The sequence below is a fragment of the Cyprinus carpio genome, chromosome B21, assembly GCF_018340385.1.
Source record: "Cyprinus carpio isolate SPL01 chromosome B21, ASM1834038v1, whole genome shotgun sequence".
Taxonomy (NCBI): domain Eukaryota; kingdom Metazoa; phylum Chordata; class Actinopteri; order Cypriniformes; family Cyprinidae; genus Cyprinus; species Cyprinus carpio.
Genome location: NC_056617.1, coordinates 3,305,826 through 3,321,933, shown reverse-complemented (window position 1 = coordinate 3,321,933; position 16,108 = coordinate 3,305,826). Strand labels below are relative to the sequence as shown.

The 16,108-nt window shown below is 34.1% G+C and overlaps 1 protein-coding gene across 1 annotated transcript in view; it reads left to right on the top strand.

The window, feature by feature from the left end:
- The window catches only part of dym (dymeclin), a 68,178-nt gene that overhangs the window by 15,899 nt on the left and 36,171 nt on the right, over positions 1-16,108 (top strand). The window contains exons 9-13 of the mRNA XM_042747638.1: positions 11,197-11,382; positions 11,458-11,636; positions 12,652-12,777; positions 14,174-14,286; positions 14,602-14,697. Of these exons, the coding sequence (XP_042603572.1) occupies positions 11,197-11,382; positions 11,458-11,636; positions 12,652-12,777; positions 14,174-14,286; positions 14,602-14,697 (700 nt within the window). The remainder of the gene's footprint in view (positions 1-11,196; positions 11,383-11,457; positions 11,637-12,651; positions 12,778-14,173; positions 14,287-14,601; positions 14,698-16,108) is intronic.

The window sequence follows — 16,108 nt, the reverse complement described above, 5'->3', positions numbered from 1 at the left end:
ACCAGTGTCCATCACACACACAGACTGTCTGTCACCAGACACACATTCACATCTGTCTCACTGTGACATACTAACCTATAAACACACACTCGATTGTGAACTAATTAATTTGGACTTTTTTGGGGGGGTCTCATTCAAGAAACATGAACGGAACGCATTTCTGTTTTCACGTAATTTGTCGAATAAGAATGGTTTTACAAACAGTTTCTTCTTGTGTTTCATGAATAAGCATATACTAAACTACTGATGAACAAAAATATTTTTTAACATCATAAATGCAAAAACTGAAATGAAACCAAAAGCAAAAAAAAGTTAAATTGTCTGTTTAATAATAAAAGTGAAAGTTGTTTATGAAGTGATTGAGCCATTCAGAGTAAATATAGTTTTAAGTTTTTAATGTAGTTTTTGTTTCATTTTTAGTTAGTCATTCCAGTTTAGTTATGGTTTGTTTTCATGCTATGTTTTTTTTTCTAGTTTCACTTAGTTATAGTTTTGAATTTAAGTTTAATGTTTTTATTTAAAATGTTTTTGTGATATTTAATATTCTTTGATTTTCATTTTAAAGAGCAAACTCTACTGTCTGAACTCCATGTTGGTAATCATCTCATCATGTCAAAGAATATTAAAAAATAAATACAATATTAAATATAAAATGCAAAAATAAAATTAAAATTAAAATCTATTTAAAAATATTTATTAAACTTGAATTGAATTTAAAAATTAAACTTTATATACATATATATATCTAAAAAAATTAATATATATGTATGTATGTGTGTGTGTGTATATATATATATATATATATATATATATATATATATATATATATATATATATATATATATAACATACATATAAAAGACTTGTGCCGGTATTCGGTAATGCGATATATCGCGGTAATGAATATGCACGATATTGTTATCCTTGGCACTTCCAAATACCGAGAATAATTATATATTACAAATTATTCAGAATTTGAAATGCATTTTAAGAATACTTTTCCCATCAACTGGTCAAAATGCACAACACGGTTTGTATGCTGCTTTAAAGACCCGTGTGAACTCTGATGTAAAACAAGCACGCACACAGAAGCACATGGAGGAACACGTGAGAGATGCGCTGAATGAAAGCACATTCACTCTCTGACAGCAGATGGCGCTAAACTGCAGAAACTGCAGCCCTTACCCTGGAAACCCCATAAATAAAAGCAGCTGCTACTTTCTAAACATTTAAATAATATAAAATAATATTTATATATTTCCATATTTTTTTTTTCCATTTTAATCTGGACTATAACATGTCCTAGATATTGTTTGAAAGTGTTTTGATTCTTTATTGTTCATTAACACTTTACATTAGGGTTCATTAGTTACAAACTGCCAATGAAAAATTCTTCTGAACATTCATTAATCTAAGGTATTCCAATATTTAATAACACATTGTTAAAATCGAAAGTTGCAACTGCGTTATTTAATGAGCTAACATGAGCTAAGACTTGTATTTTTTAACAAAGATTAGTAACTTCTGTAGCAAATATAGCCATTGCTCATTGTGAATGTTAATGCATTAACTTAAGCCTAACTAATGAGGTCTTATTGTAAAGTGATACCTATGGGTCTTTAAAGTTCTTTTGCACATTAATCGGTGTAAAATTTTTAACTTTAAATATATTTTTTGTATTGCTTTATTGCATTTAAATGTTCAGTTATTTTTGTTATAAGAAAAAAGTTATTTGACCTGTTATACTGTATTATGACCACTTTTTTAAAACTTAATTTCAATACCGTGATAATACCGCATACCGTGGTAAAACACGATCAATTAATCGCAACATGAAAATTTGATACCGGCATATCCCTAATATATAGTATTGGATATTGTATTATTTTGTATTTGTTTGTTTCAGTACTGTTTTCCAAATGTCTGAAATATTAAATTAGTATAGGACTAAAATTTATGTTAATACTAATTATAATAACAATTTATTAAACTTAAAATAAATAAAATCTATTTGGCAACTAAACTGAAACTATTCCAACCATTGCTGAATTAAATGCAAACTGACCTGAGGTCTAGTTAATTATTCAGATAATTATTCAGTCTTTTTGTTGATTCTGTTTCACTGTGACAGAGACAGTTAGTCAGAAGTGTGATTAGAGTCTAGAACTTCATGTATCATCGACTGACACCCGACTGGCCAAAAGATACAAAATGAGCTTGTTAACAGCTGTGAGTCAGTGCCAAGATGATGTCCCAATGTGTGTGTGGAATCCAGACAGTGTGTCTTCATTGTCTGACGGGTAAATCAGGCCGGCTAAATGGAGACACAAGCCCCGTGTGTCGGTCCTGTCAGCCACAGTAGGAATTCTGGGCCTGATCCTGTTTCCGCTGCTGTGGGATGGAAAGATTCAGGCAGGATTAGACGCCACGATTCGTCACTCTGGAATTACACGTGCCGGAAAGCCTTCTGGATCACATTAATGTTAGCTCGACTTAACCGTTTACGATACTTTCAGTGATGTTTCATTCGCTCGCGGTTATAAATGTACCGCTGTTGTAAGCTGTCTGAGAAACAGCTTATGGTCTTTTTGCTAAATTTGAGTTGCTCTAGAAACAGGAATGTGAGGGATAACCTCATTTTGTTTATATATTAAAAACAATAAATCAAAATTTATTATTGTGGGCAACGTTGAAGGTCAAGCAGTTTTTTGGCTTCCAGTCCGTGTCTATTTATCCAAACTTCCTGTTTCAATAGGAAATCCGTCAACACAGGAAATAAAGTTGTGCTCGTCAGGTCATTTCATCAGTGAAATGGATAAAAAGATACATATTCATACATATGTGAGCCTGGAGCACAAAAGCAGTCTTAAGTCTCTGGGGTATATTTGTAGCAGTAGCCAAAAATACATTGTATGGGTCAGAATTATTGATTTTTCTTTTATGCCAAAAATCATTAGGATATTATGCAAAGATCATGTTCCATGAAGATATTTAGTATATTTCATACTGTAAATATATCAAAACTTAATTTTTGATTAGTAATTTGCATTGCTAAGAACTTCATTTGAACAACTTTAAAGGCGGTTTTCTCAATATTTAGATTTTTTTTTTGCACCCTCAGATTCCAGATTTTCAAATAGTTGTATCTCAGCCAAATATTGTCCGATCCTAACAAACCATACATCAATGGAAAGATTATTTATTCAGCTTTCAGATGATGTATGAATCTCAATTGCTAGTTTGAGAGCTACATCACACCAAACCACCGAAAAAAAAAAAAAAGAGCTAAATGATAGTATTTCGAGAGCAATGCTCTCTGGGAAACACTTGTGCTTCATAAATCAGGGTGGTGATCTGTGTGAAGCTGGCGTGTTGATGTTTCTCTGAGCCGATGGGAGATCCTGGAGTCTCTGTGTTTCCCTGGGCTGGGCTACTTAAAGTCTCTTATGATTGTCTGTAATCTTTTACTTCTCTTCTATCTTATCTGTGAGTCAGCCCAAATATTGTGGATCTCACGAAAACATGTTCAGATCCCATTTCACACCAAAATCAAATGAAAAATAGAGATGACATTATAGTTTACATAAGAAAATAAAGCCTTTTAGGACCGTAAGTTTGCAATTATGTAAGTTAAATTATAGTAATTAAAAAAAAAAAAAATCTAAATTCTCAGATTCTCTTATTATAATGATTTTTTATTTTATTCATTTTTTATTTAACATTTTTCATTTATAAAAGACAAGAAATCCTGCTGTGATTTTATAATTTTTTTTTATTAATTTTATTTTTTATATATATATTATTATGACAGTTCACTACCGTTCTCATTACATATGGTGTCTGCTCATGTTTACCAAACATTTTGGTATTTTTTTTAAAATTTTTCTCGATTCTTTCTCAGTACATTTTTTTTTTTTATATATATTTTTAAAAGGCAAAAATGTATAAATTGCTTTTTTATTACTTTTTTTAAATATTTTTTTATATTTATTTTTAGTTAGAATTTCATTAAACTAATGAAGAAAATCACTATTAATATCACGTTATTAAAAATGTCACAATGCAACACTCCTTATGTCCTACAAAGGAGATTCACTTTCAAAATATAATTAATAGGGGTTGCACGACTACTGATTTCTGCTAGTCGATTACTTATTTAAAAAATACTCGAGTTACTCGACTACTCGTGGTTCATGCTACTGTAAATGAATAGACATTAAATAGTTAATTAATAAACGTTTATTGATAAAAACTAATTACTTAATAGCCTAATGCAACAATTACATAACATACGTAAACTGTCAAAACTTTATAATTATGACATTACATATTTTAATTTTCATGTAACCAGTATATGTATCTGTAACATTCACAAAATTATTAGTATCTGTTTTCAGATAAAACCATGTGTCGTACAGTTACTTGATAAGACCGTTATGACTATCTTTTTTTCCCGTAGTTATCACTGAACAAATATGCTGCGTTAGTAAAATAATGATTAATTTCAAAAAATAAATTAATCATATAAGCAGAGATGTCATGACAAACGTTTAGTGATCATTTGAACACGACTGAATGAATTCAAGGCGCACATTTTCATTACGCAGAATTCTCTAAGCGAGTCTTTTTGAACTTACTAAACAAATGTGCGTGTGCCACACAAACCAGCAAAAGATAAAGAAGCAAACATAGAAAATGTATCTGCATCTAAGCTGATTATTAGCCTACTTTTAAGAGAGAGAACTGGCTTGGTTTTTGAGAGACTGAGGCGCGCAACGCGGCTGTTTGATTGGTGAGCGCGCTGTTTATTCCATTCATTCATGTATCATTTCGTAGCCTACGGTTTAAATCATTGCATTTTAAATATATACAAATAATAGACCGTGTATGATGTATTATTATGGGTGATATTACTCTCGCCAAGCTCTGATTTCTGAGAGATGCATGGAGAAGCAACATCAATGCGGTGTTTGATTTGTGCTCTTTTCGTTCATAGTTTATATTCATTCACTTCACACACTCTATTGCGTGACTTTAGAGGTCTGTGTATAATATTGCGCTGATCCCCTGACTCATCTGATATCTAGCAAACAGCAGAGTGTGCCAGCCTCAGCCGAATATTCAGGCAGAATTATTCCTTATCCATTATTCGTTTTTTTTAAGCCATTATCCATGCCATTTCGGCTTCGGGCACACCCCTAATTATTAAATTACATATTTAAATTTTATATGTAACATAGAGAAAGTGATAGAAAGTAACAGCTACACGCAATATTGTAATCCTATAATTTGCGTTGTAGGCAAACTGTGCTTGCATTATGGTTAATGCACGCTCGAGTAGTCGATTGTTTCCGACAGCGCCGACTAGTGGTTAAAGTAGTCATCACTCGACTACTTGACTAGTCTATTTAACCTCTAATAATTAATAATAGTTAATATTTTTAATGTACAGTAAATATGAATAATGTAATATACATAGTTTAAATAAATGAGATTCCTAATTTATTCCAGATTTAAAACATTTACTGTACATTATGGTACAGTATTGTGATACCATGGGATATCTGAAGTATTCTGATGTTGTTTTGTGTGTTTGATCTGTGTGAATAACCAGCAGTGTTTAATACTTCAGCATTACATTCGTTTAATAGTTATTAAACTTGCATCTGGCACTAACAGAATCCTGCTATTGTGTGTCTGTGCTGTGTAAGTCTCAAGACCGTCACTGTGTCTGCGTTCAGGATTAGTGTCGTCTCAGCTCAGACTACAGCAAAAGAGAGAGAGAGAGAAATGGTGAATCATAGAAGTAGAGAATGACAGAAAAAGAAAATGCTTTTTGGCCTAATGTTTCTGTTAACTCTTTCCTTTTTCAGGTACATTGACTTGGACTAGTAAGCAACCAACTTAGAAACCATTGAGAACATCTTAGCAACTCCCTAGAAACAACTCAGAACACCTTAGCAACCCCCTAGAAACTACACCTTAATAACCGCATCTCAACCCCTAGAGATCAAACACCACACTGTCTGCTGCTGAAATCACAGTGACAGGAAGTAGAGGTGGGCTTATAGCAGCAGACAGGAAGTGCTTCCAGTCATTCATGACATACACACACAGGAGCCCAGTGTTAGTAAGTAGCAAAAGACTTTGCAGGAATCCTGACAATGTTAATGTATACATTGAGTGCCACATATACGCTCTCTAAAGAGATTGTGACAGTATGCATGACACAAACTGACAAACAAAAAAAAACAAAAACAAAAACACACACACACACACACACACATACACTAACACATGCTCACACTCACACTCACACACACACACACACACACACACACACACACACACACACACACACACACACACACACACACATACTCACACTCACACACACACACACACACGTACTGTCCTGTGCTGTGTTTCGTCTGACAGGTGGCTTTGCATGAATAAACTCTTTTCCTCGTCACTCATCTAAAGACTGGCCTTCATGTCAACAACTGCTTTTTTAAGGACAATATCAATATTTAGTCAGTTTTCTGAGATTGTCAGATGCTCAGTACAACATGGCAAGGAAGTGTTTCCCTGAGCCCAGTGAATTGACCAAAAAGTTTGCAAAATATTGCTTCAGAAGTATAAACCGTCACTCAGTACCCCATATCCATTGTTATTGTTAAAGAATTTGCTCTGTGGGAGTTTTTAATGGCATTTTTACTTCTGGAATGAACACAAGATGTGAAATTACAGTAGCCTGTGTGAGTCTCTTTAAGTCAAGACACTTCCATGATTTCTGCTGTCTGAATCGGACTCTCTCTCTGGATCTGATGTTTCTCTCAGACTTTATCATGAGTAATGCGTCAGACGCTCCTGAGTTTGAATGGACATGCTCAGAGAGAGATCCACAGGGACTTTTACAGGAGGACATAGACGTGTGTGTGTGTGTGTGTGTGTGTGTGTGTGTGTGTGTGTGTGGAAGTTAGCAGCAGCATTTGTCACCCTCAGCCGCCTGTTTATGTACTGACAGTGTTAGTGGCATGGAAAACCCCTCTGTGTTTATGTGTGTGTGTGTGTGTGTGTGTGTGTGTGTTCTCAGCTCTGCTGGATGGCAGCCATGATGTCTTCATTTATCTGCAGCTCTGTTAACACAGCCCACAATAACAACCCCAGGACACACACACACACACACACACACACACACACACACACACACTCACACACACACACTGAGACCCCCAGAGCATCTGCATTGCAGAAACAAAGGAGAGTTAAGACAAGTCGCACACACTTGTGCAGATTGTGTTTTTAGTAGACACTGTAGCATTCAAACAATAATAATAATAATCCAGTCCATCCAGGGCATTCAAACTGCTGTACATATTTTATATTTGTTTTATTTATATTTAATAAATAAATATTTATACTCAATATTTTTAAATAATTAATATTTTTAATATTAATATTTATTATTTTTGTTTCTAAATCTTGCAATAGATAATGCATCTGTTTTTTCCTTGTCATCTAGTATTTTTAATTTTTGGGTATAAATATATTCTGCATTATGAGTTGTAATGCTATTCTCAAATCGGTGAATATCATGAATTTAACCATATATATTATGGAAGCCCAGCATAAGACAAAATGCTGTAAATCATAATAGTCGTAAAAAGTTTAAATTATGAGATAAAAAGACATGAGCTTGTAAGCAGTGACTTTTTCTCTCAGAATTTACATTTACATTTAGTAGTTTAGCAGATGCTTTTATCTAAAGCGACTTACAAATGAGGACAATAGAAGCAATATACTGTACACACACACATACAAAGAAAACAAGGAGATAGAATAGAAAAAGAATATAGAAAGCCAGTGAAAGCTAACGCACCAACATCAAGCGTCTTTGTGCTACGGGTGTCCCGAGTTCGAATCCCGGCTTGTGGCCCTTTCCCGATCCTGCCCCCACTCTCTCTCCAACTTCACTTCCTGTCATTACACTGTCCTATCTAAATAAAGGCAAATCGCCAAAAAAATCTTTAGAAATACCCCATCATGCGTCCAACTCATTTTTTAAAACTTTGGCCATGTTTTGCATGAGAATCCAACTCTTTAACAGTGTGAATAAGTCAGAATGTATGAAATAGCATTAGACATCCCCTTTAAATAAACTTTTCACTACACACTGCCAAAATAAATACTTGAAAGAAATGATGACAGACATATATTACTATTCATAATGCTTTTTTCATTTGATTACATTTTAAAAGATTAAATAAATTGTTAACATTTTATGATTTCTATGTTTACATGCTTTTAAAATTTAAATATGTCGGCGCCAATAGCCTCATGGTTAGAGTGTCGACACATAGTGCAGTTGCCAAAATTGCCAAAAATAAATGAGAAAAAAGCAGCAGCATATGAGCCATATGGCCTTGCAGTGTAATACATCAGAGTGCTTTCTGTGCTGTCAAGCAAAGACAGCATACCCTGATATAACCTTCAAACAGCTTAATATTAATACAAGCACACGGGAATCTTTTCATGAGACACGAGAAGTGTTTTTGCGTGCTAGTAGAATGTCACACCTGAGTGAATTTCCCTTCACACCTCTTATCTGAAACTTCATCAGACAAATAGTTAGCGTGGAAGTGGTTTGTTTTGGGGTGTTTGTTGCCTTAGCAGGCAGCCATACAAAGTCACAAACAACCTTACCCAGCTCTAATGGCATCCTGTGTGTGGGAAAAAAAGTGTCTGTAATGCTGTATCATTTGACAAGCATGCTTTACAAAAATGCACATACTATATCACTTATTAATTACCAAAGTCATACATTTAATGTCACAATTATGATTTACCAAAACATGATTTCTTATGATATATATTAGATATATATTAGTGGGAATAAGTGTCCATTTTTATGATATATATTAGTGGGAATAAGTGTCAATTTTTCGAAATTGAGATTTCAAAAATAAATGAATAAATAATCTTTCCATTGATGTGTGGTTTGTTATGATAGGAAAATATTTGTCCGAGATACAACTATTTGAAAAGCTGGAATCTGAGGGTGCAAAAAAATCAAAATACTGAGAAAATTGCCTTTAAAGTTGTCCAAATGAAGTTCTTAGCAATGCATATTACTAATCAAAAATTTAGTTTTGATATATTTACAGTAGGAAATTTACAAAATATCTGCATGGAACATGATCTTTACTTAATATCCTAATGATTTTTGGATTAAAAGAAAAATCAATAATTTTGACCCACACAATGATGTTTGGCTATTGCTACAAATATACCCCAGAGACTTAAGAATGCATTTGGTGCTCCAGGGTCACATATATGTTTTTTCTTATATAAATCATCTGAAAGAGGCACGGAAATGATCATACAGCTAAATCATAATTGTTTTTTTTTAAGCTAGAAACTTATAAACATTGTGCTATTTATATCAAATTATGACTAACATAAGTAGGGAAAACAGTAAATGCTATGAAAGGTATGAAATATGAGTGTATTTCTTACTCTTGTAATATTATATCTGTGCTGAGAGAAAAGAAGCACACACAGGACAAACAGTGAACTAAGAAACTTATGATTGTGTGCTATTCAAAGGGATGTTTTCTTCATCCATCATTTTTCCCATCATAAAAGTGTGTCAGTGTGTCTGCGAGCGATTACAGGCTTCTGATTGGCTCTGATGAGTAGATTACAGTCTGCTCTGGTGTCTGCGCTCGCTCTCATTGGTCGACTGAGGTTGCCGTGGCGTCTGTCGTGACCTCATCGCAGTTCCAATTCATTCGGAACACGATGATGTCATGAGGAACCTAACGGATAGATGCATTCCAGTGACCTTTAATGTTATCAGTGTCTTAATGATATCAGTCTTCTCAGAGTCTGGGAGTTTTCCTAACTCTCTTTCTGCCAGTGTTGTTGTTTTTATTTGCGGTGGATGTTTGTTAACTTCCTGGCTCTGCTTCAGTCTGCTGGTGGGGCCGCGATGTCCAGCCACAAGTGATTAGACGTGGAGACAGGCATCTCATTTCCATCTCTTTCCGACCCACCCGACCCGATGCGATGCCTGAATGATTAGTAACTCGAAATCTGTTTAAAATCAATTACTATTCATCAGCGACCTGCTGTTTGAACATTGTTAGACGGAAAACTTTCAACCCATCTTGTTTTTCGAAACGTTAAAATCAACATGACGTCCAAATTATTTTCTATTGCATGTTCCTGGTCTTATTGTGCATGATAAAATGTAATGACTTGCTCTGCTTGTGCAACAATTAACTCCACTGGTTGATATCATCAAGTCATTATCATGGCAGAATGCTATAATATATCATAAGTATGACGTAAAAAAGTTTAAATTATGAGTCATTTTTGTTGTATTTCTGAATGATACATATTATGTATCTATGTGTGTGTGTGTGTGTATATATGTATATATATATATATATATATATACATACATACACACACACACACACACACACACACACACACACACACACACACACACACACACACACACACACGTATAATATAAACAAATATAAATAATAGAAAAAAATAGACACTATACAATGAGGATAATATTAAAGATGTAAATAATAAATTCAAATATAACATCACAGAAGAGCACATGAAAAGGTGCACACATTGCACCTATTAACTTCCATTAAAATCCATCTACTTGCTCTTATTAGTTTAATCATTTTCCTTCATTGTGGCTCCATTTTTTGTTTTTAATCTTCAGCCATCAAAAAATGTGCTTGTAAGTATTGCTGTAAGACGTAATTATGTTCAAACAATCATTTACATATTCAAGCAGAACAAAAGAAGTGACTATGATGTTGTAAAGAGCGCTAGACTCTCTAGATAACATCTGGAGCTCTTGAGGCAGAAGCAACTGTGCTTTTTTGAGCCATTAACATGTCCAGTTGTCCACTGCACTTTTCCTCTGCTTCTGGCCTGAAGCGAGTCTCACCACTGCAAAAGCCGTTTATAGGTGTCAAAAAAAAAGGAAAAAATTTTCCTGTAGGAATATTCATGTTTGTGTCTCTGATCTCAGTGCAGGAATTAATGTCAATGATAATGTGAGTCATAAATGTCATAAATGCTTGATGTGACCTTTTCCTTTATCACCATTAATTAAAGTCATTTTCAACAGATGTAATTGGTTTCTGTGTTATTCAGGTGGGTTGTGGAGCGTGTTCACATTAGGCGGAGTCGGCAACAGGCCGGGGGCGGAGCAAGATCAGAACCCTCTCCCGCTGTCCAATCAGAGTCTGCTATTACTGCTGGTTCTGGCCAATCTGACCGATGGACCGGACTGTCCGAACCCTTACCGCCAGGCTGTTACCTGCTTCAAAAACACTCAAGGTGAGTGTTTTTTGGTGAATTTTAGCTCACTTTATTGAATTAATTTCACTGAAAGTGCTATTGTGTGTGTTTCAGATTCCTCGTCCATCCCGTCTCCTCAGCCTCACACGTTTCAGATCAACTTTAACAGTCTGTACACAGCACTGTGCGAGCAGCAGAAATCAGACCAGGTGACGTTACTGCTCTACACGCTTCTGCACCAGAACAGCAACATGAGGACGTACATACTGTCCCGCACGGACATGGAGAACCTGGTGAGACCACGCCTGAAATCAGCACCTGTGCATTTCATAGTGCTTGCAGAGCTCCTGACTGCTGTCAGTCATTCATTGTGGGCAGGACTTCTTAGACAGGGATGTTTTTTTTTTTGTTTTTTTTTAGTGGGATGATATTTAGCGTTTTTAATTATTGGCCATTACATTTTTCTGTTTGGCCCATGTGTCAGAAGATCATGCATTATTAGAACTATTAAACAAAAAAGGAAACGAATAAGTATTATTACATTTGCTTTTCTGTTGTTAGTAATATAAAGGCAAACGCTGTAATACTTTCTCATATACTTTCTCCCTGACTGAAACTTTAAAACCTTGGTTTCAAACTACACTGCGCAGTTTGCCCTTGTCATTTTCATGTCATATTCCCTCTGTGCATTATGTAAAATTAGCGCAAACTTTATTTGAAAAAAAAAAAAAAATTATAGATTGATATGATTGCTGTGTTGGTTACAGTGTTTATTTCCTTTTTTAATATTTTAACAGTTTCTATACAGAATAAAAAGTTGCTATCTAAGGTATAAATCTGTTTAATTGACAGAAAAATCTAAATATGTATTTTTTATTTTAATTATTTATATTTTCTTTATTTTCTGATTTTTTTTAATCTGTTTTTTTATTTTACAGATGTTTATTTTACAGATTTTTTTAATGATTTTAAATTTATTTATTTTCATTTTTATTTTACAGATTTTATTTAAATGTTATTTATTTTTATTTTTTGTTATTTTACAGATTGTTTTGTATCAAGATAAAATATTTTTTATTTTTAATTTTCAAATTATATATAATTTAGTAAAGTATCAAATAAATGTAAATTTAAATTCAGCAGTTGTTATGCTTGTAGTCTTAAATGTCTTTTAATTAAATAGTGTGATTTCATATCTATAAATAAACAAATAAATCAGATATCAACATGAGTTGACCACTAGTTTTTTTTTTTTTTTTTTTTTTTTTTTGCACAGTAGTAAAGTATTTTGTCTTTCTGTCTCTGTAGGTGTTGCCGATTCTTGAGATCTTGTATCATGTCGAGGAGAGAAACTCTCATCATGTGTACATGGCCCTCATCATCCTCCTCATTCTCACGGAGGACGACACCTTCAACCGCTCCATACATGAAGTGGTGAGGTCACACACATCACCCCAATCAGAAATCAGATTAAAACATAAAGCATCTGCCATGAAAGCTTCATCTGAGAGCCTGAAGTGGTTTCAGTGTGTGTGAAAATGTGCTTAGATAGAGGTTTGAGTCTGGAACTGATTCCAGATCTGTCATTCCAGGCATGACACGGGTCTGTGTGTGTGTTCTCTCAGTGTATTTGTGTAACTGATGCAGGACAGATTGTATTTGCGGTTGGTTTTCCATTGAGGTTACGTTTATAGATCTGTATGAAAATAACAGTGATATGCATGCACACAAGTTTGCACATTTATTTTTTTATTTTGTTTCAATGCGTCAGATGTTCTAATGTTTTTCATCAAAACTCACACACAGACACTGTTAGTTCAGAATATACATTATCAGTTGTTTAAAGGTTGTGGTTTGCAGACAATTACAGCGGTGCACATTGTGCTCCAACAACTCAAAAACAAAGACCAAATTTGACCAAGTGTTTTCAAACTGGCTTTTGTTTTAATGCTATATACATTTTTTTTTTATATTAGCTTGATCTGTAGTTTTGGTAGTTGCATCTAAAATAAGTGCAAGATCTTTGAAATTCAGATTGACCTGGAAGATGAACATTAATTTTAAATAGCTTTTAAACAATTTAAAAGCTCTCTAAAAACTCTGATAAAGTCAGACCTTTTGTACTCCATCCATCAATACACTTAAACCCTTCTTAAATTCCTAAAGACAAACAAAAACAAAAACAGTAAATGTCAATGAAAAAAAAAAAAAAAATCATCTGCAGATGTGATGTTTTCTCCCACACAGATACTCAGGCGTGCATATGAAGATGGTGCTATCAAATCGAAAGATTATTCTATTTAAAGAATAGCTCATCCAAAAATTAAAATTTGCTGAAAATTCACACCCTCAGGTCATCAAAGAGGTAGATGAGTTTGTTTCTTCATCAGATTTGGAGAGATGTAGCATCCCATCACCTGCTCATCAATGGATGCTCTGCAGTGAATGGGTGCCGTCAGAATGAGAGTCCAGACAGCTGATAAAAACATTACAATAATCCATACAACTCAAGTCCATCAGTTGATGTCTTGTGAAAAAACTGCATTTTTGTGTGGCTTCTCCAGATGTTAACTGATGGACTGGAGTGGTGTGGATTGTGATGTTTTTATCAGCTGTTTGGACTCTCATTCTGACGGCACCCATTCACTGCAGAGGATCCATTGATGAGCAGGTGATGGAATGCTACATTTCTCCAAATCTGATGAAGAAACAAACTCATCTACATCTCGGATGACCCTTTTTATCAAATTTATCATCACCTTTTAAATAGAGCAATGACTCATGTTTTTCCTGTTAGTTATTGTTGTTTCCTGTTTTCTGTCTCTCTCAGATGTTGAAGAACATCTCCTGGTATACGGAGCGTGTTCTAACGGAGATCTCTCTGGGCAGCCTGTTGATCCTGGTTGTGATTCGGACCATCCAGTTCAACATGACCCGGACCAGGGTGAGACCAGAACCAATGACAAAAACAGCCATGTAGACACGAAGCTCCATAAATATCCATATCTTGGCCGTGGGCACATGCAAATTTATCATGCAACAGCAAGACTCACGGCAACCAGCTCACGAGTTTTACAAGATTGCTAAAGTTTTATATTAGATCTGTGAACATATTCAGTCCAGGGAGTCCAGTAAACAGAGCGGGTTTTTATATTCAAAGAATAATGGAGCCATTTCATTCTGTTTTGCCCTGCGAGAAGAAACAACACAAATTATTTATGCATACACGAACTGCCTGGCTGCCCTAGCCAACATGTCGGACAAATACCTCCACACGAACTGCCTGGCTGCCCTAGCCAACATGTCGGCCCAGTTTCGTAACCTACACCAGTACGCCGCACAACGAATTATAAGGTTAGTCAACCAACACCTGGTTAGTTGATGATTGAATATTTTATTATATTTTAGTATTATATGTATTGTATATACAGTGCTGGTCAAAATATGGGGTCAGTAAGTTTTTTGTAAAGAAATTAATGCTATTAGTCATAAAGGATGCATGAAGTTGATCATTAATATTACTATTTCAAATCTTTTTTTTTTTTTTTTAAATCAGACAGACAGATAGAATATAATAAGCAATCATTAATATATCGTTTTATACTTTGTTATAATATATTTTACAATATTATATATGTATTTTTATATACTGTGTTTGTATATACGTACACACACATACTTAAAATGTAAGATTTTATAATATTAGTAATAATAATAAAGTAATATACAAGTAATATTTAGTTCTGTTCTGTATGTTTTTTGTTCTGATTTAGTAATTCTTAATTTCTAAATTTTTTTACAATTAATTTTAATAACTGATTAACTCATTTTTAAATTGAATTTTAATTTAAGAATTTAATTTTAATTTCTTAATAATTCTAGTAATGATTTTTGTAGTACTTTAAGCTTCTTCAAACCATTAACATCTGAGATTTAGGTTGATTGTTTTCTTCTTTTTGTCTTTTGTTCAATTCAATCAATTGAACAAATATTTTATTATATATTTATATATATAGAGTAGCATAATATATAATTCATATGTACTAATTATAATATTCTTTTTTGTGTAAAATGCACAAAACAATGTTATCTACATTTGTCCCCCTTTAAAAATGTACAATTGTAATAAGAAAAATAATTGTACATTTTATAAAAATGACAACTTGTCAGTAAATATGTTGTGTATGAGTGGGTGTGAGTGTCGGATGCTACTGCTGTTATCAGGTGAGTCTGTTTGTGTCCGTGTTGAGTAAATGTGCCGTCAGGCCGCGGTCCAGCATCACAGATGGGCTTATTTGCCATGGTCCAGAAACTGGATCTTGTTTGAGATCAGGAAGGTGAGCAACTGTTAGAGAACAAACAAGCGCTTTCTAACACTTCCATTTATTCACTGTTGAACACAAACAGATCGCGTTTCATTGCACGATGTTTGTGATACACACACACTGAATTAAAGTGAATGAAATGTTTGTTGACTTTGGTAGCCAAACACCCCGGTCACCTCAGATGCACTGAAACTGAGCCGCGCAGGCTGTTTTCAAGGCCGCTGACAATCAACGGTCGGATTGGTTGGACATTTGCGAGGCTTTTGTTTCCTGAATAATATCGCACATCCTTTTATATAACATGAAAACATCGTGCCATATTGTAAACAACAGCATAAAAAAACACGTCCTCTGGCAGACTCAGTGGCTTTAGTTGAGTAAAATCATGTGTTTTGATACATCGCTGCTTTTATTGTTTGGTCTTTGTGAAATGCATGTTA